This window comes from Haliotis asinina, chromosome 1 (genome assembly GCF_037392515.1).
Source record: "Haliotis asinina isolate JCU_RB_2024 chromosome 1, JCU_Hal_asi_v2, whole genome shotgun sequence".
Lineage (NCBI taxonomy): Eukaryota > Metazoa > Mollusca > Gastropoda > Lepetellida > Haliotidae > Haliotis > Haliotis asinina.
Window position 1 is genome coordinate 11642313 of NC_090280.1, and position 27941 is coordinate 11670253.

Sequence of the window (27941 nt, forward strand, 5' to 3'; positions counted from 1 at the left end):
AACCCCGATATTAACACCGCCTATATCCCACACATCCCACCACGTGAAAAAGGTATAGTGGCGCCACCCCCGGAGTCTAAAGTTCAACCACAGGAGGTGGCCCCCCATATTCATGTGGGGGTACCCCCCTATCAGCAGCATATTGATAGTAAAACGGCCCTGGTGGTTGGTGGGGTAGCTTTGGGACTTATTTGGTTAAAGATTTTTTAGCCGCTACGTACACCAGACCCGCCACGGCGACGATGGCTGCCCACAGGTTTTGACTGAGCCACATGGCAGTTTTGGACAGAGCGCTCAACAACCACGAGACGATACTACCCAGGATGCCGGGAAGGGCTTCGGCGGCTTTACCAGCCAGTTTAGCTAGGCCTTCCCTGAGTTTTTTTATCCAGTCTTTAACACCACCGCCTGTGGGAGTGGGAGTTCCCCCGCCGGCAGGTGTGGGGGTTCCCCCTGTCAGTGACACCACCAAGGTTGATATGATGAAACCCAATGCAGTCAGAATGCTGGCGATGGTGATCCCTTGCTCCCGGAACAATATCCGAATCCTGTCTGCTAACGTGGTGTCTCGGTAGAGGACTTGATTGATGGTTTCCTGCACATGGTTGACCTGGGATCGAAGCTTTTCTTTGTAGCCGGACGCTGTCTCCAACCAGACCTGCCTTTCATCTTCCAAAGTACGTATTCGTTCCTCGATGGTGGCTTTCAGAGACTCGTCCTCAGTTTCACCGAGTTTGGTCTTTTCACGGGCGATGTGGTCGTCTATCTCACTCACTTTGGCCGTGCTTTTCCAGAGATGACCACGAATGGTTTGCATCAACAGGTCCAACCCCTTCAGTTCCCGAAAGGTAGTTTCGAGGCCCGGGAAGGGCTTGTTCTCGTAGTCAGCCAACACCTTTTCAATATCATAAGTCATGTTTTGAACCGATGTGGCGTCCCTGATGCCTTCCAGATCTTGACGGGCCTTCGGGGGAATCTTCTTAGGTCGCGTGCCACCGTACTCTGTGAAACCTAGTTCATTTTTAACAAAATTAGGATCAGTTTTTCTGACCAATGTTGATAAAGCAAGTGGTTCTCCCGTGATTTTATTAATGAGATCGATCTCCTGGTTATTATATAAAAAATACAGCTTGCCCGTTCTATCAACGGTAAACTTGTTATAGTCTCGCCACAACGGCTTGATTTTGTCTCTTTCTGCAACTGCTTTGTAATAAGAGTCGACGGCGCCCCTCACGAGTGTGGTCCTTGGTGAGAGCTCGACAGCCGGATTACTGAATGAGGTCTCCTGATCGGCCCCTGTATCATCCATAGTATCATCCCACATCTCCCTCATAGGTATGTCTTCATCCATTATTTAGTATTAAAAATATATTTCATTTATATAACAATGTACGGCAGAAAATTAGATCCTTTCAGAAGATTGAGAGAGCCATTAGGAGCCAGAGCCGTGCGTCAGTCGGTGACCATCACCAATAATCCCAGCAAGATAGACCAGAATCAAACTCTGCTGGTTAGATTTCCAAACCTTGGTGAGAATGACCTCATTGTACCAGGCACTGTTCGACTGGCGTTCAATATCACGTTGACCTCCGACAACGAAAAACGCGAGCTAGTGCGGAACGTGGGGCGAGCCATCATCAAGAAAACGACCGTCAAGATCAGCGGTAACGAGGTGCTGAGCATCGACGACAGCGACGTGTTTCACTGCTACAGGGATCTCTGGAAAAGCGAGAGAGAACGAGTCAATGATGTGTACCAGGGCATCAGCAAATCAACCCGGGCGCGCATAGGGTATGTCTTCACGCAAGACCAGCAACACAAGCTATCGGACGGTGAAAAGGCCATCGCTCGAGCATACGGGAATCGATTCTGCGTGCCGCTAGACTTCGAGTTGCTCACGGGACACGCGCCGTTTTACCAGGCCGCGCTGGGTGATAGGCTCGAATACGAGCTCACGTTTAACGACTATAGCAAAGTAGTGCGTACGCCGAACGGTGATGAGGCCAGTTATGCCATAGACAACATCTCTCTGGAGTTCGACATGGTCACTAGCCCGGAGCTGGCCAGGCAGGTTCGAAGTCAGTACTCTGGGAAGATGGCTATCCTGTACGATCGCGTACTGAGGCATAGATCAGTCGTGCGAGATAAGAGCGACACTGTGTGGAATATCAACCTGAACGTGCCGGCGCGGTCGATGAAAGGTATCCTGGTCGTCCCCGTGGAGTATTACGATCCATTCCGGAGGGACAGCGAGAAGTTTTTCAACCCCGAGATTGAAAAGGTGGAAGTGACCATCGAGGGCGTGCCAAACCAGCTGTTCAGTCATGGTATGAGACCACACCAGCAGTGGGATGAGAAAAAAAAGCTACCAGTGGGGGATTACATAACAAAGGACCTGGACCTCGGCTCCGTGCAGATCGGTGAATACCTGACCACCAAGTACGCCCTATGGTTGGACATGCGATCCACGGATGATGATAAACTGCACGGTAGCGGGCGCCGTATAGATAACGGCAGCGAAGGGATAACCATCCAGATTACTAAGAAGACTCAACCCGCTGGTAAGTTGAAATTATATCTGTACGTTATTATGGATGCGCAACTTAATATAGACAATGGGAGATTCGTGCAAGCCATCTACTGATGGGGGGTACCCACACCTACCCACTGACCCACACTGCGCCATAGTGTGCGGGCAGACTGGCTGTGGGAAGACCGTTTTCGTGTTGGATATGTTGGAGGGTTACTACAAGGATGTGTTCGATAACATCGTTATCATGTGCCCTACTCTGAGCATGAATAAAACGTACGCGCGACCTTGGGTGATGACGGACCCGGACGTACACAAAATCGACCCTGGAACACGCCTGCAGGACTGGTTGAAAGCTCTTCACGAGAAATTTAAAGGGGAACCGACGCTGTTCATACTGGACGACTGCAGCGCTAATCGCGAGATAACAAAAAAGAGAGACATGTTATCGTACCTGGCCTTCTCCGGCCGGCATGCAAATCACAGCGTCTGGGTGCTAACGCAGAAGTTCAACTCGGTGTTGAAAGACCTCAGGGAGCAGACGCGATGGGTGGCCTTATTTCACTGCAAGGACAGGGATTCGTTCGAGGAGTGTTTGAGAGAGAACGATGTGATGAGCAAATTAGAACGGGAACGGGTGAAGAAACAGCTCGCTGAAACTAAACACGCTAAGCTCGTACTAAAGACCGACCAACCAGTAGCATATATATTACGCTAAAGCTAAGCAAAGCTAAGCTAAAGCTAAGCAAAGCTAAGCAAAGCTAAGCAAAGCTAAGCTAAAGCTAAGCAAAGCTAAGCATATAGCTATGATATTCGAAGTATTTGTCGTGTGCAACTTAACCTTCATTTCTCTGTGTTTTGTCTGCATCGGGTATTATATAGTTAAAACTAAATCTTACTTGTTATATTATAAGATGGAGTGTGAGGAATTGCTCGAACAGTTGGGGGTCTCCCCCACGCCGCCGGCAGGCCCCACTGATGATAAGCGACAGAAACTGGTGGCGTTGGCTGTTGGTGGCAAAGCCAAACATTACTTTGGAGACTACACTCCGGATAAAATTCACAAAATGTCAGCTGAAGAAATCGATAAGCTGTACGCTAGATACGAGTCCCGGCTCGGAGCAGAAATGACAAAGACAATAGGATCGGCTATGACCCAGATATACACCGGTATTGTATCATACTTCCTTCCCATTCCACCAGAGCGCCGACTTTACCTGTGGGAGGACCTAGATAAAGACCCTTTTATCGAACACGCCGTGAGCTCTATCAGCTGCGAGCTGTACCACAAATATGGTATGTTGTTGGCTCCAGTGACGGCGGCGATTATCACGGCAAAACATTGTCAATTTGAGAGAAAGAATAATAATAATAGTATAGATGGATGCTGCACAGGAGGTACCCCCAACAGTGACGGTGGAGACCCCACCCCCAACAGTGATGGAGGAGACCCCTTCAACAGTAACCAGACAGAAGAATCCTAAGAGAGTAGCTGCCGGTAAAAAACGGTGGTGTAACCAACATAAAGTGACCAACCCAACCCGACTGTTGTTGGCTGTAGGCGTAACTGCTGCCTTGGCTATCTCGTGGTTATACGTGGGGGTACCCTCCCACAGTGAGCCACCACCCAACAGTGAGCCCCCCACGGTAGACCCGCATATCATGTTATAATTTAAATATTTTTATATCATATACATAATGTCTGAGGGGAAAACGTTCGTCAACGACGCATACCACGCCACAGTGGTCGCTAGTCTAGCCGTAGGGTACGCTCGGTTGACTAAAATGGTGCTTAAACAACCAACTATCAAGCTAGATTTCAACCTGCAGGATATGGGTATGCTCATAATGAACCTTGGTATGGCGATGGCCACAAAAGACATCCTAGTAAAACAAGGAATAATACCTGAAAATATAATGAAATAAATATAGGGATGGCCACGATAGCTATGATGGCCGGTGGGGCGTTAGTGAATGCCCTGGCATTTTCCGGGAGTAATTTCCTCTTCTCGAAACTACGAGATGATCACGCAATACAGGAAGAAAGGAAGCGGCACGATCTCGCTATTGAGAACTTACAAAGGGCACAGGCTGAGTACGCAAAAAAACGCCTCCAGAGGCTTGATTTTCTTAACGAACAATTCCAGCGTGAAAACCATGCCGTTCAAACATTCCACAATGTCGATGCCGCAATGAAAGAATACTACCTACTAACTGGTAAACAATTGGAACCGCTCAATAAACCCACACTCGCTCAGTACTACACACCATCCAAGGGACAAATGAATCGTGAACTGGTCTTCATAGTGTTGGGTATAGCAGCTACTGCGTTGGTTGCGAAGCAATTAAATTAAAATACCTATATAAGTAAACATGAGACCCGCTCCATACCGATGCGAATACATACTTATGGGGAAGACCGAGGCCTGTGGTAGGAAATGCAGGAATCAGGGGTTCTGTTGTTTCCATATGGGAAGTCCTAACTACACGTGTTCTGTGTGTGGTATCGGGGTTAAAGGGCACTACTGTTTATGTAAAGCTCACGGAGCGAACGTAGTCAGACATCAACTCATCTACGAGAATAAAAAAGGCTACATAAAAGAACGTAGGCGACTGCTCAAGATAGACTCTTGAAAGGGTTACCTCCCTTTACTGTGAACCAATTAGACATTGGTTCTCTTAGGTGTAAACACTATGTCTACTGTACGCGAGCTGAAGCGGGTCGCAAAACAGAGAGGTGTGATCGGGTATTCTCGAATGCGGAAGTCAGCATTGTTGAGATTACTAGGTTTAGAAGCCCCTCCTACGGTAACACAATTAAAAGCTCAAGCAAAACAGCTTGGATATTCAAACCTGGGGAGAGCCGGGTTAACCGCATTGTTATCACATGCCCCCGTTCCCACTGTAAAACAACTGAAAGCCGAGGCACACGATTTGGGTTTAGGCGGGTATTCTCGTATGAGAAAACCACAGCTTGTAGAATTATTACGACAGAATAGAGCTATTGACCTACAGTTCGTGCGCACTGAGCGCGCTGTAGGCAACTATTTGAGAGGTTGGCGCATGCACGTTGATAGAAACATAGACATTACAGATATCAAGCCTCTGATAGCTGATAAGGTCAACCAGGAACTAAATAACCTAGGAAGTATCAAGTTTCAGATCACAGTGAAAATGTCGCTCGATAAGCAGGTTGGGAGTACCACTGAATATGTTCAGCCTTACTTCCGAGGTCAACAAGAGGTCGTCACACATACAGAGACCATTGACGCATCAATCGATACCAGTTTTCAGCAGATACGAGAATACCTAGAACGCTACACACACTTGGGGTCCGGGTGGGCTGTAGATAAAATCGATAATGTCTATCTAGACATAGCTAACTACGTGCCGTTCAGAGGCGGATCATACCTAGCCTTGCCTCCCTACTATAGAAACAAACATGCCATAGTAAACGTTAAGAATAGAGGAAACGATTGTCTGAGGTTAGCTATCAGGTCAGCCTTATTTCCAGCTGGCGCTAATTCAGATAGGCTTTCTAGCTATCCCCAAGATGATGGGCTTAATTGGGATGGTATAGATGAACCCACCCCCATATCCCAAATCACTAAAGTAGAAAAACAGAATAATCTGGCTATAAATGTCTTTGGGCACGAAGGTAACACAACAATAGTACACAGGGTCAGCCCGGTGAAGGATCGCCAAGTTATCAATATATTCATGATCCAGCGAGGTGACAAGTATCACTACACGTGGATAAAACACTTTAGCAGGCTGTTGTATGACCAATCGGCACACAGAGAAAAGACCCACTTCTGTGAACGATGCCTACATGGCTTCACACGAGCTGATTTATTAGAATCCCACCGGGATGATTGTCAAGGTGTGGGGCCATACGAGTCGACATGCCTAAGGAAGGTGATAATATCCTAAAATTCAGTAACCACAAGAACCAAATGTCTGTGCCTTATATCATATACGCCGACTTCGAAGCCTTAGTTGTGGGTGGGGATTCCACCAGTGGTGCCTTCACCGAGCATAAAGCCTGTTCGTTTGGATACATTGTCGTCCGTTGTGACGGGGAAACGAAAGCTCCGGTAGTGTATAGGGGCCCTGACGCGGCTGAAAGGTTTCTAAAGTGTTTGCAGGAGGAAGAAAAAATTATTAGGAATGCATTGTATAGAATCGCTCCCATGCGTCTGACCCGAGTCGACAAGCTAGCTCACGCTAGTAGCACTAACTGTCACGTGTGTGACTCACCACTTAACGGTGATTCGGTGAGAGATCACTGTCACATAACTGGTAAGTATAGAGGCGCCGCTCACAGCGCGTGCAACCTCAAGCTTAAAATCAACCCTAAGACAATAAACATCCCCGTTGTCTTTCACAACTTGAGAGGGTACGACTCACACTTGATCATGCAGGCCATCGCGAAAATCGATGGTAATATAACGTGCATCCCCAACAACATGGAGAGATACATCTCCTTCAGCTTAAACGGACTTAGGTTCATTGACTCGTTTCAGTTCCTCCTATCATCACTCGACAGTCTGGTCAAGGCCAACAATACCTTCCCTATCACCGATCGATACACAGACGCCGAGACTAGACCCCTGCTTATGAGGAAGGGTGTGTACCCCTATGAGTACATGGATAGTTGGGCCAAGTTCACCGAGACCAGACTACCCCCTATTGACTGCTTTTATAGCAAGCTGAATGAGGCGTCCGTCTCACAAGATGATTACTCGCACGCGACTAACGTATGGAATAAACTGGGTTGTAAGAACCTGGGTGATTATCACGACCTGTACTTGAGGACAGATGTACTGCTGTTAGCCGACGTGTTTGAGACGTTTAGGCGGACATGTTTCAAGCAGTATAAACTCGACCCCGCATGGTATTACACCAGCCCAGGTCTGTCGTGGGACGCCTTGCTTAAAAAGACCGGAGTTAATTTGGAATTGCTCACAGATTACGACATGCACCTATTCATTGAGAAAGGCTTGCGAGGTGGGATTTCCATGGTATCCAAACAATACGCGAAAGCAAATAATCAATACGTGAAAGGTTACGATCCTAACAAACCAACCAATCACATTCTCTACCTCGACGCAAACAACCTGTACGGCTGGGCCATGAGTCAGTATCTACCTACAGGGGGATTCGAATGGGTACCCCACGTTGATGTTATGGGGGTTGCACCAGATTCAAACAAAGGTTATATCCTCGAGGTTGACTTAGAGTATCCCAAGGAATTACACACATCGCACAACAGCTACCCCCTGGCCCCCGAACGTATGAGGGTTAACCCAGACTGGATGTCTGAGTACCAACATAATTTGTCAGGTGGGCGTGTGACAGACGTTGAAAAACTCGTGCCTAACTTAATGAATAAGACCAAGTACATCGTTCACTATCGCAACCTACAGCTGTACCTGTCGTTGGGTATGAGGCTGACCAAAATACACAGGGTGCTCATGTTCGACCAGAGCCCATGGATGGAGCCCTACATCAGAATGAACACAGACCTACGAAAAAAAGCCACCAGTGATTTTGAGAAAAATCTCTACAAGCTCATGAACAACTCGGTGTTTGGTAAGACTATGGAGAACCTGAGGAAACGCGTGACCGTGAAGCTGGTTCGGTCGAGTGAGGAAGACAAGCTCAGGAGATTGATAGCCAGTCCGGCATTCAACCGTAGTAAGATATTCACAGACAACCTGGTTGCCCTACACATGAAGAAAAGCCACATAAAATTCAACCGGCCTGTTTACGTGGGGATGAGCATCCTCGATTTATCCAAACACCTGATGTACGACTTTTACTACAACGAGCTCAAGAAACAGTACGGCGACAGGTGTGAAGTGCTGTACACTGACACGGATTCCCTGCTGATGGAGATTCGAACCGAGGACGTGTACGAGGACATGAAAAAACACCTCGATTTATACGACACCAGCGACTACCCTAAGACCCATGCCATACACAGTACGGTAAATAAAAAGGTCCTAGGTAAGATGAAGGACGAGTGTGCTGGCACGCCCATAGCCGAGTACATAGGTTTGAGACCTAAGATGTACTCCATACTGAAAGCCGACAATAGTGAGATCCGGAAGGCTAAGGGGGTTAAGAAGTATGTGGTGAAACAACACATCAAACACGCCAGATTCAAGGAAGCCCTGTTCAAGACCCGTACCTTTAGGCATAAAATGAACACACTTAGAAGTGATGGACATAAGATATACGGACTGACTATAAACAAGACGTCCCTGTCGCCTATGGACACGAAACGTTGGATAGCTATTGATGGGATAAACACATACGCGTATGGACATGAAAAAATTTGAGGCTATTTACTACAGCCCGCGTGGGTACTGGAAAGGAGCTAGCGCAGTAGATAAGCTAGCTAAAACAGCGCGAGTACCCCCGGAGGAAGCCAAAGCGTGGCTTGAAAAACAAGCCCTGTGGCAGATCTATTTGCCGGCACCACGCTACGTGCCTAGAAGGAGGTTCGGTATTAACATACCTAATAGCGTTCACCAGGCAGACCTACTGTTCCTACCCCACGACAAGAGGTACAAGTATGCCTTAACCGTAGTGGACGTAGCCAGTCGTTACAAGGAAGCCGAACCCTTGACCACGAAAGATTTGGCCCAGGTAGCCAGAGGGTTCGAACGCATATACAAACGCAGCCCGCTGACGTGGCCAACAGAGCTGCAAGTTGACCCCGGACGGGAGTTCATGGGCGCCGTGTCACAACTGCTAGCCAAACACGATACAAAGGTCAGGCGTGGAACGGCCGGAGCCCATCGCAGCCAAGCCATAGTTGAGAGATTTAATAGGACTTTGGCTGAGCGCTTGTTCGGCTATCAGTATGCTAGGGAGATGGCCACCCCTGGAAAACGATCGACTGAATGGGTCATGAGGTTACCCAAGGTGGTGTCGGCAATCAACCATGAAGTCACCCGTCTCACCGGTAAGAAACCGGCAGACGCTATCAAACTAAAATCAATAGTTGCAGAGTCGGCCGCTCCATTGCGTGGGAAGGAGAAACAGATACCAGATAGGGCCCTAGTGAGGTATCTATACCAGCCGGGGGAACACGAGGGTGATAGCCGTAAGCGGGCCACCGATCCTATATGGTCAATCAAAACTTACAACATAGATAAAGTGGATATGAAAGCCGACGAACCTAACTTGTACTACTTGAGGGATGGGCCGGGTAGGGGGTTTGTAAGAGAAGAATTATTGATCGTACCGTACGGCACAGTGTTACCTCCTACCAACACACGGTAAACGTGACATAGGCACCCAACCTTTTAGGGGTAATAGTAGCAAGAGCTAAGGTCCCAACCAAAGCCTTATTTACTAAATAAGGCTTTGTAGAGACATTTCTTGAAAGTGAGCCAAAACCCCCATTGTATATACTACTAATGTTAAATGGGAGTCAAAGATTAGGCCCAAGAACTTGGCCTCCTTTACAACTTTGATGGGAGTGCCATCTAGAGATAGTTCAGGGTCCTTATGTGGTTTATATTTTCTGCAAAAATGTATACAGTTAGTTTTGGATTTAGAAAATTTAAAGCCGTTTTCAAGACATCATTTATTTATTTTGTTTAAACACAACTGCAGTTGCCGTTCAATAGTATGCATATTTTTCCCATGACACGAAATATTAAAATCATCCACAAATAACGATCCATCAATTGAATCGTTTAAAACTTTTGATAAACTGTTTATCTTTATACTAAAAAGTGTGACAGACAAAATACTGCCTTGTGGAACACCCTGATCCTGATTGTAATGATCAGACAGGGTAGAACCCACTCGAACTTGAAACTGTCTGTCATTTAAAAAATTTGCTATAAATTGAGGTAAACGACCACGCAAGCCGTAGTCATGTAGGTCTCTTAAAATACCATATTTCCAGGTTGTGTCATATGCTTTTTCTAGATCAAAAAAGATAGACACAGCATGTTGTTTATTAATTAGTGCATTTTTAACAAATGATTCTAAACGCACTAGGTGATCGACAGTACTTCTGTTTTTATGGAAACCACACTGTATATCAGTTATAAGGTTATTTGTTTCCAAGTACCAAACTAGTCGATTATTTATCATGCGTTCCATGGTCTTGCAAACACAGCTAGTTAGTGAAATAGGTAGATAATTGGACGGATCCGTATGATCACGTCCAGGTTTAGGTATGGGTACTACTATGGCGTCACGCCATGAGGGAGGAAAGTTACCCGATGTCCAAATATCATCAAAAATATTGAGAAGAGTTTCTAGGCAGGATACTGGTAAGTGCTTCAGGAGTTGATAATGTATGTTATCAGCTCCAGTAGCAGTGTCATGAGCTTGATCAAAAGCAGTATGGAGTTCATGAATAGAAAACGTTTCCTTATAATCTTCCCCATTATCAGAATTGAAATTAATAGTTTTCTTTTCTTCTTGTTTTTGATATTGCTGGAATTTTGGTACATAATTTGAAGAGGAAGAGTGTTTAGCAAGGGTTTCACCTAGTTTATTAACAATATCTGATTTATCAGTAAGCAATTGATCTCCATGTTTGAGATGATGGACAGTAGATTTAGTACCTTTACCTTTGATTTTCTGGACCATGTTCCATACCTTGGACATGGGTGTCCGAGAATTTATTTTGGACACATAATTTTGCCAAGATTGGCGTTTGTTTTGTTAAAAAGTACGCCGCGCTTTAGAATTTAAAATTTTAGATTTATTTAGATTATGTACCATAGGATGGCGACGGAAATAATGTTCTGCCTTTTTCCTTGCCTTCCTAGCTTGTTTGCACTCATCGTTGAACCATGGTTTTCTTATGTGTGGAACTACAGAGGAATTTGGTATACACTCATCAGCTATGGAATTCAGTTCATCAGTAAAACATTTAATAGCATCAGGAACGTCAATAAAAAGTTCGGGTTTAAGTTTTTCAGCACACAGTGTTTCATATAAAGTCCAGTTAGCCTTTGTAAAATTCCGCCTTGATGATGGAGGAACATCAGATGGAGTTACAGCTTTTAATATAGTAGGAAAATGGTCACTTCCACAGAGGTCATCGTGGACTGACCATTCGAATTCATTTAATAGTTCTGAATTTGTCAATGACAAGTCGAGAGCAGAATAAGTCCCTGTACCAGGGTGTAAATATGTGTTGGAACCATCATTATAAATACATAAATCATTGTCAGAACAAAAGTCCTCCAACAATTTACCTCTAGTGTTTGTATTTACACTACCCCAGAGTGGGTTGTGGCCATTTAAATCTCCCATTATAATACAGGGCTTCGGGAGCTGATCATATAGAGCTTGAAGATCGGTTTTGGCAAAAGCTGAAGATGGTGAAATATAAAGAGAGCATAGCGTAAACGCTACATGTAAAATAATTCTCACTGCAACAGCCTGCATATTAGTATTAAGTGGAACAGGGCTTTGAATAACGTTTTGTTTGACTAGAATGGATGATCCGCCAGTGGCCCTATCACCCAGAGGTGAAAAACAATGATATGCATTAAAATGACGAAGGTCAAATGCATCTGTTTGTTTTAAATATGTCTCTTGGAGACATAACGCTGAAGGTGTGAAATCTTGGACCAATAGCTGTAATTCATGTAAATTAGTCCTCAATCCTCTGCAGTTCCATTGTACAATATTATTGGAATAAACTATCTTTTAGGGGGATTTTTTGGGGATGTACCCCGCACTCTTTAGGAGGGCGACAAGCTATGTGTCCTAGAATGGACGTTTTCAGAAACATCCATATCTTCAAGAGACCCATATTTATTAAACAATTGAATTTTATTTTGTGACCCCTTAGGAGCTCTGCCACTTTGTTGTTTTGAAGCATCAGACTTAGGTTTGGGTTTAGTTTTAACAATTTGTTGTCTATCAGCTGTTGAATGAGACTCAGAGCGTGACTGTGAAGATGACTTATGATCAGAGGACTTTGATGTAGTAGGAAGTGATTCCTCAGTCTGGGATGATATAGCAGGGTATAAAACCTGTGGGGAGTCGGAACTGACCCAAGTCAAGGTAGTTTGGCATCCTGTGGATGATTTTGTTATTTTAGAGCTGGATTCAGATGATGATTTTGCTACTGTAGCATAACTTTCTAGAAGGTCAGATCTCTTCACCAGTTTCTTTGCCTCAGAAAAAGAAATATTTTGGGTGAACTTTATTTTGTTAATCGCCATTTGCCATGAATGGTCACCAGAGCAGTTAGTGCATTTTTTGAAATCACTGTCACAATCTTCTGTTGTGTGTGTCTTCTCACCACAGTGAGCACACACAACAGACAATGTGCAGGTAGATACACCATATTGCAGTAACCCGCCTTTACTGATTTGGGAGCATTCGGCAATGAAAGAAAAAAACAGATAGGTATTTGTTTGGATTGTTGCATTGTTTTTTCGGGTGGAAAAGCGCTTCACATACAGCACACCTTGATCCTTCATTTCGCATGCTATATCAAGCTCGGACATGTCAGCAAACGACCGATCACGATCTCTGACGATACCTTTACTTGTGTTCAAGGTCTTGTGAGCAGAGACCGTGACCGGAATGCCCACAAAAGATTCAATGTTCATCAGATTGGTTGTCTGCTGTTTCTTGCTACACTCAATTAGCAGTGCACCCGAACGCAAGCGTCTAATGTTCTTAACATCCCCAGCAATACCTTGAATGCCCTTAGATACTGCGAAAGGGTTCAATTTCAATGGTGTCTTGTCCGGAGTCTCAATAACGAGGAAACGTCGCCAATACTCAATCGATAGAGACGGTCTATGAGAAGTATCAACGGGATCAATTTCAAGTGGACGTTTGGTTTTTTTGGGGGGTATTTCATAAGCCATGATTGGTGTCATATGGTTCATCATCCGAGCTCCCCACCCACCACGGAGTATCACAAGGACAATGCTAAAGCAAGCGGGCCTCCAGCTTGCAGCACCAAGGATACCCGGATGATATACTCCAGCAGAAGAATTAAGAGATTACACGAAAATTGTTAAAAATATTTAAACCAGGTCATTTCTTAATTTTGACAAACCTTACGTCCATATTCTAATAGTTCTGTACTGAATAAGCGATCTCTTTGTACCTTTCATTGCATACTTATGAAGTGAAATAATTACATAATCATCAGAAGAAAAGTCTATTTCCTAAATGAATATTTAATGAATATTCAGGTGTTGTCAAATTTTCATTTATGCTAAATTAATGCCAGACAGGTCTGTGTGTTGCTCACAATAAGATACGTAGTAAAACCGTGTAATTGTTGATATATTCAGGACACTATTTCAGTGGTAAAACCATTCATTTATGTTTTGTCCAAATAATTCTGACACAGAAGCTGAGATCTTTTACACATTGAGTGGAAATTAGGTTAGATATATAGTAATCAGCAAACAAGTGTTGTCTTTTTCTGATGTCACAAAATGCACAAAAAATGCCATGACATCAACTAAAATGTCGCATTATTTTCAGTTATTTCATTAAATTTGGAAATGTGGCTGTTACTCCATTAATAATGATGCAAAGGGTGAAACTGCTCAGGAGAATGGTCCTAATATGCTTGCAAAACAACATACTCTTCAAAGCACGGTATATTCCTACACAGGACAACATAATAGCTGACGCTCTTTCGAGATTTCAGTGGCCATGGTTTCGAGCAGCAGCCCCCCAGGCAGATCAACAAGCCTCTGGAATTCCAGCGGACATCTGGCTCATTTAACAGCAGAAGCAAACAGCCTAGTAGCAAAATCAATGGCGGCGAACACTTGGAGGACTTATGAGGCAGCAGTTCTGTCACTACGGCTATTTTGGGTGGTGTAGTCCCTGCCTGACATATGCCCTTTCCTTTCTAATCATATGCTACATTTTGTTGCTTACTTACCGTTATCAGGTAGGTCTCCCAGCCCGTTCTTACGTTTCAGTTGTATCCTCCATTCATAGGCTCAATTCTTGGCAGTGCATGAGTAATCATTTTCTAGCGCACAGAGTAATTGCAGGTATGGCCAGGAGATCCAGCAGTCGATCACACCGGATCTACTAACTCGCATTGTGCAACTCCTCCCCACTGTATGTAAATCATCTTATGAAGCTTCTCTCTTTTTAGCTAGCATTCTTTGTTTTTTTCAAGGTGAGTGAGGTAGTCACCGGCTCCAGTAGTGACGTGTCACAGCGAGCATTGTTGCTGAATGACATTTCTTTTGCTAGTGATCAATCCCGTGTGAAGGTGCTTTTACGGGTCTCCAAAACAGACCAATACAGCCGCAGCATATGTATCGTCCTTCAGGCGCTGCCTCGGTCCATATTATGCCCTGTCAAAGCATTGTTGAGTTTTTTGGCAGTGCATCCGCGTACAGATGGGTGTTTCTTTATTCATATTAATTCAGCTCCTTTAACAAGACTTCAGTTTCAGGCAGTGCTCAGGAAGACACGAACGGCAGCAAACGAACAGACAACAACTAACCTTTACTCTTCTTGTTCATTTTGGATAGGGGCAGCAACCACAGCGGCTAAACAAGGAAATCAGGCAGTGCAGCTTCAGAAATTTGGCCACTGGAGATCTAATGCCTACCGGGCGTATATCCGTATGCCGCAGCTAAACACATGAATCTAACTGAAGTAATTATGGGTTGCAGGATCATTGTGGCTGCTTGGTTCCAGCTACATGGTGAGGCTACAACAATACCTTGGGCTGCAGTGAAGTAGCCTGGACCTCGCCCAGGGGGTCATCTGGTCGGCAATGGGGGGCCTCAGGTGTCAGACCTGCGCAGTAGGGTCTCACAAGGGCGAGGGGCCCATGCAGGCCGTTTCTTTGGATTCACCTCGGAGCCAACCACCTGTGTGAGGTCCCCACCAAAGTCCTGTATGATGACATGCATGAGGACTTGACGATCGTCTGGTCAGCGATGCTGCCTTGACTCGAGTGGCGCGGAATGACTTCGTTCGCATCCAGGTTTGGAAACGCACAAACATTTGGTTCTCGTGCTTGTATTGTTGGTGATGGTCACCAACTGAAGCACAGCTTTGACCCCCAGGTGTTCTCTTAACCTGAAAGGATTCGGTTTTTGTCTGTAGGCCACTGGCATCGTGGATATACTAAACGTAGGTTTTTACATCCTCAATAGAAAAACCAAAGCCCAAGGTGGTTAGGATGATTTTGGTTGGATGATTTGGGTGCAATGGAGCCCCACAGATGAACTAAGCAATGGTTTAAAATGGGATAAAAATCATGTCACGACATCAAGACTATTTGTTTGTTATTGATGTTAGAGACATGCTGCTATTGAGAACGGATCCTAAGATTGCTCTCATGAACATCTGCACAAGAAAACCACTCGCTGTGTCAATTCTGGCCAGAAAACATTGCGCATGACCCAAACAACTTCCACCCAAGATCGTGCAAGATAGGGGGCCTGCTCCTTCCTTGAAAAGGTGAAAGCGACACCACCTTTAAAATTCATACCATCAGCTCGCCATTCATTGCTTGACAAAGCAAAGACCTCACGTAGTAAACCTCATCTCAGTAAATCATTCTTGATTTCTTTAACAGTGCCTGCTCCACTTGGCATTTCCTGAATAGGAAACACTCCCAGCATGGTCATTTCACCACTTGGAAGAACAAACTGATGGTGAAGCATGGCGTTATTCAGTAAATCTTCTCTTGATTTATTTAACAGAGCGCCCTCCACCATAGGGAACACCCAACCCATGGTTTGTACCCAGAATATGCCAATCCGTCTTCGGATCAATGTTGAATTCACTGCAAATTTCTTTGTAAGTACGACGATCACAAGGATTGTTCAATGGATCCCATGCCTTGTCCTGCAGAAGTGGGCATTTTTTTCGGGATGCTTCTGGTCTGGAGGTACATGTGAAAATAAAACACAGACCGACTCAAATCATCACAATCCATGTCGTTCAACGTCACTCTCCACTTGATCATCGAGAAAAACACATCAAAAATGAATTAATTCTGCCGGAATTGGATCTGATTCTGAAAACAAGCATGTTTCGAAGTCGCACTCTGCGATCTCACCTGTTACCTCTGATGGACCAACATCGATGACACCAACAACAAACTCTTCGTTGACCAGCAGTGACACATCATGACAAAAGTTTCAAACCTCTGGGAGACAAACACTCACAGACAATCCAGTGATCCACAGCATGAGCATCAATCTGGGAACCAATGACATGTGTCAACCATGTGAGTGAGCCTGACCAATCGATCCTGTTAGTTGCGTCTTACGACAAGCGTAGTTGCCTGTTATGGCCTTATGGGGTTGAAGTGCACATCCAAGAAACCATCGAATGACAGAAAACTAATTAAAGCTTATTTCCTAACTTATAAAAAAAATAGGATTGTATCCGGCCATGAACAACATGGCTCACCTGAAACCATCGATGTTTTCGTTTGGGACAGATCAGTCATATTAACTCCAACTGGAACGAGAATGTGACTGGGATTACACCAGAAATACCATAGGGCGACAATCCATGATTGATGGGGTTAACACCGCCCTCGTGGCTGCAGGGATGGGATTACGTGTGGCAAGCAACGCCTTGTTGTCCACCATCAAGGAAGCCCCTGCCGTCCTGGGGATGGAAATAGCCAAAGGTTGTGGCCACAAAGGACTTTAACTATTTTTCTTATTTATTAATTTTCGTTTTTTTCAGCAAGTTTTACAGGTCTAGGCTGGCGGCACATTCTAGGTACCATCGTACCCTCATCATAATACTACTGTTGTACTGACTCTCTTTGGCAGTGATGTTATTCTGGTTTCGATAATAAAATTGTAATAAGTTTCTTGTGACCTCAGAGTCTTTGCTGAGCTAATTCCCCACAAGTAGACCAGCACACCAGTTAGAATAGGGTTTTGACAAGGGACCATATAGGGACCCGAAATCTTATAGAAACTGCCTAATATGTACAACAATGCTGACGTATGACATCACTAATGATGAGCAATTCAAGGGTACACAGGATTTTGTGAGGACTCTTCCCTTGGTTCATGATTGTTTGTACATGAATATGAGATGAAAGTAATCAGAATGATTCTGACTATCTGTGTATGGTTATATGTTTTAATCGCTTTCATTGAAAGGAAGAGAAGGAGTATGAAATGCTGATAATTAACATGCATAATTTTGCTTCAGTCATGGCATCACAGTGCACAGAAACTTTGACAGTTTCTTATGAATTATCAAATCAATGCATTGTATCTAATTTTACTTTCCCATTTTTTTCTATGAGACTCTTTCCATACATATTCTAAAGACACTGATCCATTGTAAGCAATGAACAAACAGCTGGATGTTGGTAAATTTCAGCAAATGCTATATAGTGTAACACCAAAATTTGTCTTTGTTTACATTTTAAACAAATGCAGTCTTTCGAGTAAGGGTGTTCATTTTCACACCCAATATCTTTCATTTCATTTGATCTAGACAGTTGGTATTGGTGACAAAGACCATTGGTTATTTCATTCACTGATGCATTTGTTGCAGCTGAATATGATATATTTCCTGCAAACAGTGAAGTATATATTTGTGTGTGGGACATATTAGAATTTTATTGGACTTGAACGTGAAAGTTGAAGAGGAAGGATATACATGTCCTTGTGGCACCCAGGGTGTTACACAGCTTTCACTTGCCACATTTTTTTAAGGTTATTATGAAAGTTTTGAATTGTAACTGCTTGCAGGTCAACATAGGGAATACAATGCTTGGGCCCTCACAGAGAAAGCTAGCTCATTATTAAAAGATCTTTGAAAGCAGACTCTTTGTGTTGCCTCATTTCAGACTGTGATTCTTGGCTGTGGCTGTGATGGAATGTGATGGAATGATGTCATTCCTACCACAATCTAAAGAGATGAAGTTCAAAAGGCTTTCTGAAACTAAAGATGCAAAACTACTTGTGGTATCTTCATCACCTTAACCACAATAAATGATAACAGCAATGCAATGCAATCAGTTCCAGATATATATCGTGAGCCCGTTACATATTAGGCAGAAGTCGGTCGCTGGAGTTCCCGGATGTAGATAGGGAGTAATCATTGTAGCCTTTTAACTATTACACTACTATTAAAGTATTTTAAAGGAGAATATGAGATAATTTCAAATATGTGCTGTGTGAACAGTAAAGTCATCAAAAACATATACCCCAAGTTTCAAGTACGAATTATGAATATTTACGTCTTAATCACGAAAACAAGTTTCTGTTATCTCAGCTTCGGCCATTATGCATATTCCACTGGAAGTTACGTGACCTTTCCGCTTGTTACGTCAAATATGACTAGCTTCCAAAGACCAGCACCAGCAATACAAGCTGTGTTGTTTCTATTGTTTTAGCAAATGGTATGATGGTATATTTAGTTGCCTGGGATGGAAGGAATCATCAAACAGTGATAAAGAGCCACCATTTCATCCGTTTTTCAAGTATAAAGACAGAAATAGGAAAGAGAAACATTCCGATCATTCCGAGTCAGGAGCCCTTACTTTCAAGGCCAGTCGGAATGCCCTCACCACAGTCACACCTAAGACTATATATATTAAAGTACAATGAAAACAACTCTGTGTGTTTGAACTGTAATATCATCATTTATGAAATTCATCTGTTTAAACAGATTAATAAGTACTTCATGAATAAAGTTTTTATATCACAATTTGGCACCTTAACAATGTAACTGAGCCGATAAAACCGATTATTCAACAATTGTTAATATGACGAACTTATGAAAAGAGAACTGTTATTCAAAGAAGTCCCTCTTAGATAAACATTTCTAATGCATTTATCTTGTAAAAGCGATTGTTCTTGTATAAATACATTTATTGTAATTGTTAGCCACTATTTCAAGCTCTCTCTACTCAACAAACACCTGTCCTATAGTAGCTGTATCATGGTCCCACTTATGAAATTGTTAAAATCTAAATATTATAGATATTTAAATACTTACCTTACTATAGGTCTATAGAATATTACCTCAAGCTTCGCTTAATAGGAGATCTGATGGAGTTGAATTGCACTCAATCTTGAATGGCTACCTCGCAATCACGACTGTCAGGATACGGAAGTATCTGGATCTCCGCAATGAGCATGCGTGCCGACTCCATGCAAACTTAACGCAAACTTCACTTTTACTTCCCAGTTCAAAGAGTCCAAAGTGGGGAGGAGCATCCTGCGTTGGGAGGGACTTACCGCCCTATGGTAAGGTAAGTATTTAAATATCTAAAATATTTATATTTTAACAAATTTTTTACATACCTTAGGTCTATAGCATATGGATACAACAGCCTGGATGGTGGTGAAGGATTCCAGAGGACCGTCAGCGTGTAACACAATCCCACATATGCCTCGGGGCAGCCGGACCACTACAGATTCCCTTGTATGTCGGTCTGCCGCAAGATCCACTTGAACAGGACACTGGAACCAGAACGCTATCACGTACTAACCACCGTAGGGGTATGGTGTCTAATCTCATGTAAGTACAAGACCCCTATAGACCACGGTTAGTAACTTCATATCTACTAGGCGGTTGGATGAGTAAGTTGCTGTGCAACTACTAAAGGTCCAAACAACTGCAGTCCCTCTACTGCTAGGTCACGCAAATAGTGACTAGCAAAGACTGTTGAAGATTTCCAGAAACACATCACCATGATGTCCGGAAATGAAAAGTTCCTGTGCAGGGCCATCGTTGATGCGGGTTGTTAGCCGCCGGGTGAGGAAGACTCTGCGCATCATAAGCTGCTAGGATGGTCTGCCCCAGCCACAACGCTATGGTGTTTCTGGTGACTTCTCCTTTTGTCGTCATAGAAATAGGTAGGAACAGCCTTTTCCTAGTTCCTGGATGAGGAGTGGATCTCTTGATGTATAATCTAAGATCTCATACCGGACACAATAATTCTCTGTCCTCTGGTCTTATGATGGTCGAAAGTGTGCCGCACCTTGTTCAGATTGCTCAAAACGGAGGTCCAAGTGCATAGATGAAATCGTGCTGGGTCCGGGTGTAACATCTGGCTGTGGGGATGATGCAGCAACTGGTCCCACGTCAGAACAGACTTCTTTCTGTGAGACGGCATAATTCTGGGAACCATGTCTGTGCTGGCCACCAGGGCGCGACCAAAAGCAGACAAATTGTCTCTGTGATTTTGAGTTTCGCCATCACCGCTGAAATCAACACTGGTGGTGGGAAGGCGTAAGCGTCTAGTCCTTCCCACAAAATCTACAGAGTGTCAGTCGCCCAAGCTGCTGGGTCTGGTATGGGCGACACGTATACTGGAAGTTGAGAGTTGAACTTCGTGGCGAACAGATCTATCAATAGATGTCCGTGATTCTGGCATATGAGTTGGAATATCTACTGATGGAGCATTCACTTGGTAGGCAACGGCTTTCCTGGACGCGAGAGCATGTTGGCTAGAATGTTCCTGCACCCTGGAATGTGACGAGCTCTTGCCTCAATGTTGTCTGCGTTTAACACACTGGCTAGGTGAAGCATTTGATCCAATAGGGACTTGAATCTGGTTGTCCCTTGTCGCAGAATCAACCCCACCACTGTTGCATTGTCGGATACAATCAGAACCTTGGAGTGTCGCAACGGCAACGCCCAATGAGTTACACCCCGAATCACCACTGACAACTCCAGGTTGTTGATATGCCAGCTTTCTTCTTCATCTGACCACAGCCCCACGGTGGTTTGATTGTTTAGATGCACCCCCCATTGATGGAGCGACGCGTCGACAAACAGTTTGTGGTTCTGCACAACTTGCTCAAACAAACTCCTTCGCAGACGTTCGATTCGCTTGTCCACCAGTGCAGGTATTTGTGCAGATGTACCGGAAGCAGCAAGTGTGTCTTGACGTCGTCTTCCTGTACATACGGGAGAAGGTACCGCTGCAACGGCCGTAACATCAAGCATGTAGGATCTTGTGCTGATGTCAGAAGGCCCAACAGTGACTGCCACTCTCTGAGGAGTAATGGTTCCGAAAGTCCCCTCATCACAAACCGAGAGATCTTTCGCCACCGATCAATGGGGATGCACACTCGATTGTACTGAGTCTGGAGGTTGAAATGAATCTCTGGCCTCGAACTCTGGTAAACGCTGACCTGACTGATTCTCTCCTGGGACAAAAAGAGAGATGATAAATGCTCCAATCTCGATTCATTGTGTTCAGTTAGGTCCACAGCCGCTGCCGACGTAGCTGACACTAAGGCTGATATAGGTTTTAGGATGCATCGTAACTCGGTATCTATTGCCTGCAGTTTAGAGTCCTGCACCTTGTAGGAGGTAGACGATGACAGTCTCTTAATGGCTTCGTATAGCGCAGCCCCTGAGTCCGCAAAGTCCAAACTATGAACTTTGTATTCCCGCTTCTTCGCTTTGATAGTAGCATTCAACGATAACATAGCGAAATCCTCATTCAATGATGAGATGGTATCCGTTACCATCGGGTGAGGTGGTATCAACAACTCTGGCTCCAATCTAATCGCTCTATCACTCTCTATTCCCAAAACCCGAAACCAAACATATTTCACCGATAACGGTAAGTATGACCCTTTTCCATCTGTGTAGGATCCTCCTCATAATGCGGAGAAAAACTTTGCTCCTCATCCGCAGTCCATGATACGGTGGGCTTGTGCTCCAGCGTCCGTCTCCTCCCTAACACTGGTCTAGCCCGTGGAGACACCGAACAAGATCTGGGCCGCCTATCCCTGCGTCTGCGGTGAAGGGATCTGCTTCAACGATCCGGCGATCTAGATGGTGAGCCTCGGCAGGCACTAAATGAGCTGCTATGAGGGCTCCTCCGCCAAGTCCACCCATCCACCAGTCTGAGTGGTAGGCGTCGGCGGTGGCGTCAGTATCGGCATCAGCGTTCAAGGCGGCATAGGCGTCTGTGGCGCCGCTGCACTTGGCATCGGCGACGGCATTGGCGCTGCCCTCTGAAGCGCAGAACGATGCTGGATCAACGGTGTCTCTAGCTGGGTAGTCGTCTCCGGCATCGCCATAGGAATGTTCGGCGCAGGTAGATTCCCAGGAGTACCGGGGAGAGACACTCTGGATCCCGAAGACGACGCTGGAGACCTCGACATCTTCCTTAGCCGTTGCGTTTTCTTCACTACAACCAGGTACGTCTTAAAATCATGCGTCGACAGATCTGCACACACTGAACACCGTTGTAGTAGGGAGCAGGTACCAACAGCGCAGTCTGGACAAAATGGATGTGGGTCCTTGCAGGACTTCAAACCTCTACAAATCTCACAAAAGTGTCCTGTCATACACAACAGCTGTAACAAATTGAAATAATAAAAACGGTAAGAAGGGTGGAATATAAAGCGCCCCTTATCATGAAAAGGACTATTCCACACAACATGCTTGCAATAGACAAGTGAAATCGGTGTCACTCTCAAAGAGAGCACAAAGAAAATTAGCCTAAAGTAGCACTAAATAATACAATCGTGACCCTGGTGGACACCTAAAATATCAATAGACCAGATCACCAGCCAACAAATTACTCCTCCATATAAAAACGACGGAGGTAAAATGTAAAAATGGAGACACTAAGACAATGCCTCACTCGAGGTAGCCGACATAGTGTACCAAACGTAAATTACACGTTAAAATCGACACAAATATTGAAAAGTATACATACCACACTGAAAAATCCACAAAAGAACGAGAAAAAACTTTCAGCCATCCAAACACTTCTAAGTCAGACTACACTTGAAGAATTTTTTCGTGGAGTCTGCAGGGGGAGATCCAGATACTTCTGTATCCCGACAGTCGTGATTGCGAGGTAGCCATTTAAAATTGAATGCAATTCAACTCCATCAGATCTCCTATTAAGCGAAGCTGGAGGTAATATGCTATAGACCTATGGTAATGTAAGTAAAAAGTTAAACCCTTTCTGACGAACTTACCAGTCTGTGTTACCGAGTTTTCCGATATTGACATGAAGTGGACAAGATGTTAAAATTGTAAGTAATTATAGCTACCTTTGTGTTTTGTTCTCATCATCAATGAAGTGGTCAAAAGTATGTCAGACTATCTGCCTCAAAGCTAGTTACGTAATTTGCTCAATGTACAGATTATTAAGCATATTTCCTTCACAGTTGCATGTGAAACATTCTATAGTAAAATCATGCCTGTATTACTATATGGTTCTGGAATCTGGGGGGCTAGGCATTATGGATGCATAGAAAAAGTACACACTACATACTTAAAATCTTTTCGAAATGTTTGCAAGTGAAAATAAGGCCATGTTGGGCTGGTGTGGTAGGTACGTCTACGTTTTTACTCAAAGGCCTGTTATAAAGTTTTGGTTAAAAATATTAAGAATCTAATCACACCAACTTCCTCACTAGTGTTATCTAGTCCACTAAAAGCTTGATGAAAATGGTAAGGATACATAGGTTTCAGATGTCCGTCACTTATTTTTCACAACTGGTGTTTCATATGTCTGGATACAGCAAGATGCAGGAAAAATACAAATAAGTAACAGCACTTTTGCACAAAGAATCTGTGATATATATTCCCAGATTTGGCATGACTCTCCTTCTTTATCCACAATTTTAAGGAATTACTTGACTTTCAAATCATCATTACAGTCTGAAATATACCTTACAGTACTAAGTGATAATACCTTGATTCGTGCTATTTGTAAATTACGTATTGCATTGCTTTAGTTTAAAGTTAATTTATTGAGAAAAATGACATTGTACTAATGACAGCATTCCTGTATGCACTATGTATGTATGCTATAGTAATCTAGGAGTTCTTCTTCATCTTCATACAGAAGAGGATGCCACCGCTTTAGTCACATTTGACGTCATGTCACGTGATACCGCCTCTGCTCATTAACTGTCGAGAGTTTCCGTAAAAAGCAGAAATCTGACGTCATTTTTCACATTTTTATTGCGATTTTACAAACTTTTTGAGAAATTTTCCGTCAGATACAGAAAGTGATCTTTAGGATGCACTTTTCCATATATCAAAAAATAGTTTTACGTTAGTATTATGCTAGTATCCTTTAACACACCGCTTTCAATATTGTTTTGAACATATCTTCCAGTTAAGATATATTAGATCAGTTGTAAGTCAAAATAAGTAAATCCCTCCTCCTGCATGTCATATCCAATGGTCCTTTCTTTGACCACTAGATAACCACTCAACTAGTCAAACTCTGTCTGCCTTTTGACATGAAATTCACTGTTGTTTCAGGCAAACTTCAATTGCTTTACATCTGATTGTTTCAGAAATATACATATCAGTTGTTTTCAGGAGTTATTGCTTTGACACGAGCCAAGTAGTTCAAGAGCCAACTATGATCACTCAAAGTTGAAACTTCTTCCTATTTCATAATTTATCTTAACATTTGAATGACACAGTTGAAATATTTGTAAAAATATCACTTACCTAAACAAACAGAACAACAAGCTGTTATGTATGAAGTGACTAGAACTTATTTGTTGTGATATCATTTGTTATCATTATTAGTCCAAAGAATGGCACAGTTTCTACACATAAATCTTACCCAGAACAACCAGCTTCTGTCCACACTGAGGTATGATGTCAGTTGGTCCATTCCTCCCACAGGTGTAGTTCCCTGCATCAGACCTGACAACACTGCGGAGGTCAAAGGCCATGACCATGGGGTCAGCACTCAGATTCCCGACGTAGGTGACACGAGCTGTGTAGTCAGGAGATACCTGGTGGTTATTGACTGTGTTGGCCAGTAGTACTGTAGCTCCAGGTGGACTGATGATATACAGGGTAGCAAATCCCCCTGGTACAGCAGGTATCTGCCACCTGAAGCTGGCTGTCTCAGACTCCCTCACTGACACAGGACTGGCCAGCTGGGACTGTACACCTGTTGGGGAAATCATGTCTCATGAATAGATTGAAAAGAAACACAAAAGTGGTGGTTATGGAAGTCTACTTCCAGAATAACTTTATATTTGCTACTCTTCAAAAAGATTGAAAAGTTTTAGATTCGTCAATCATTTTATTTCCTGCTCCGTACACAAACAACACAACATTTTGCCTGCAACAAGACTTAAAAGCCCTTTACCCATTAATGTTGCACATGCAGAATGTGAAATTCTTTTAATGACTAATCAGTGCCATGCCTGGGTAGTCTGAAGACCTACAATTATTCAAAATTATTATCAGTTATAACTTCCGCTTCTAAGATTTACGTTTGTTTGAATGCATGTGCCCCATAAAACAAACAAACAAACAAACAAACAAACAAACAAACAAACAAACAAATACTTGCTTCAAATTAAAAGTCCCGCTTTTGTTCATACTGAAATACTGGAACTAGTAAAATAAAAGTTAAAGTCCATTATTTCACTATGACATTGTCACTTTGATCTATATTATTTTGACACAAAGTCTCTTTCATATGCTGAAAATGATACTTTATTACCCCTAGGGGAATTCTTTTTACATTTGAAAGCCTTCACATAATAATTAAAGGGCTACTGATCTGAACGATTAATTTTTCTCACCAACAGACTAACTACGTAACCAAGCTGCTAGCTGGTCAGTACCTTCTTCCTTGACCTTGATGGACACAGGAACATGGCTACTTGGCTACTGTCCACCGGTTTATGCCCGGAGTGGGCCGTGGCTGACCTGGCCACGAATGTTCACACCCTTTTACAAGCTTGTGCTTGTGTGGGCCATCATCTGTTTAATGAGTGACTGAGAGGACCATCATACGATATTGAAACAGTGGATAACATGAAGGAATAAGAAAATTAAATTTTGATTTATATATTTATTTACACTTCAGTATCAGTATTCATTCTCTAGAAAAGGCCAGTCAACACTGACCCACAACCAATGATGTACGAAATCATATCTCTGTCGCATAACATGTACTGAAGTCCCAGTTTGTACAGCTGAGAATTTTCATCTTCCACACGGCAACGTTTTGGTGGTCGTCGTCCGCCCTCTAGTTGCAGTATGTATGCAACCTTGTTGGACTGCTCTTCTTTCAAAAGTAGCACTAATTAAAAAAAGTTCAGGGGTGACTTAACTGCTCTCTTGGCCAGTCTTGAGTTGTACCCCTCACAGTTGTTGTTGGATCTGGGTACAACACTTCTGAAGTGGTTCCGTATGTGGGCCGGGAAATGGCCATAGATCCAGGTGTCTCTGAAGTAGGAATGGAACAGTTCACACTGTGGGTTACTTGGGATGTATGATGATACAGCCTCAAACCAAATGTCAGCCTGTGACACTGGAAGAAATGCAAGTCCAACATACATTCGAAACCATTTTTTTCATCTCCTGATTACTTGTATTCTGATGAAAGTCCCAATTCCTGCAACTTTCTCCAAAGTGCCTGTCCAAAGTGGAAAAGTCCACTGTAATCGTCTTGGGTGAAAAGCCGAGTCACAACTCTTCACACTTTCTCTTGATCAGCAGAATAAGGCAATGATACATGCTTCCTCTCTTGGCTGGCAACAAGCAGAATAGCTCTGGAAGTGAGCCATGGGATGCAAAGGAGTGGATAATATACAGCTGACAAAATATTCTCGGGCAGATCTTGAATGTTCCATCCATGCAAACAGTTTCTCTTTTACACAGTCTCACCAAATTTTCACATGTGCCAAACACTAAGATCCTCTGATTATGAGAAGTATCAATTACAAGAAAGTCTTCACCTTCAAATGTCTGGTTCCAACATCTTGTGGTGATGCAGCTCTATATCCGGTCAAACACTGGTTGAACAAGATCTTTATTAAACATTATAACAACAGCAATCTCATTAGTTACTCTCAGTTACTCCCAGCTACCCTCAAACAACTGTTGAACAAATCTTTAAAACAACATGCAAAATACAGAAGCGTCTACGAAACATTAAAGCAACAGCAGCAAATGGGATAACGAGGTAACTAATTAATCTCAATAGTTACTCTCAGTTACTCCCAGGTACCCTCAATACAGAAGCGTCTCCAGGATAACGAGGTGACTCATTAGTGACTGAGTGGGCCACCCTTACTCTCGTCAGTGACTGAGCGGGCCGCTCATTTTTTGATTATGTAATAGAGCAGTAGCGCACTCCAGGAATACACCTGTCCACCTGGTTCATGGTGGGGAATCCAAAATCAATATGCTTCTTGGTTCAATGATCATAGCCTTTGTGGTATTTGCAATGTTATGGCTGAATGAACACTTTGAAGGCTATGCTGAATTACAAAGAGCACAGAAAGAGCTCTTTAATTTGAGCACATATACAAATATTCATAAGTTATTTACACATTTTCATGTCTATTCAATATACATTTTCTTTTTCTCATTTTCGACCTAAAATTGTCATTTTCCATAGTAAAACATATTTCTGTCAATTTACTTTGAGTTTAATACAATTCAAACA

The 27941-nt window shown here is 43.5% G+C and overlaps 1 protein-coding gene across 1 annotated transcript in view; it reads right to left on the minus strand.

The window, feature by feature from the left end:
- Positions 1–27941, minus strand: part of LOC137287108 (contactin-2-like) — a 349511-nt gene that overhangs the window by 210224 nt on the left and 111346 nt on the right. The window contains exon 2 of the mRNA XM_067819247.1: positions 25089–25424. Within this exon, the coding sequence (XP_067675348.1) occupies positions 25089–25424 (336 nt within the window). The remainder of the gene's footprint in view (positions 1–25088; positions 25425–27941) is intronic.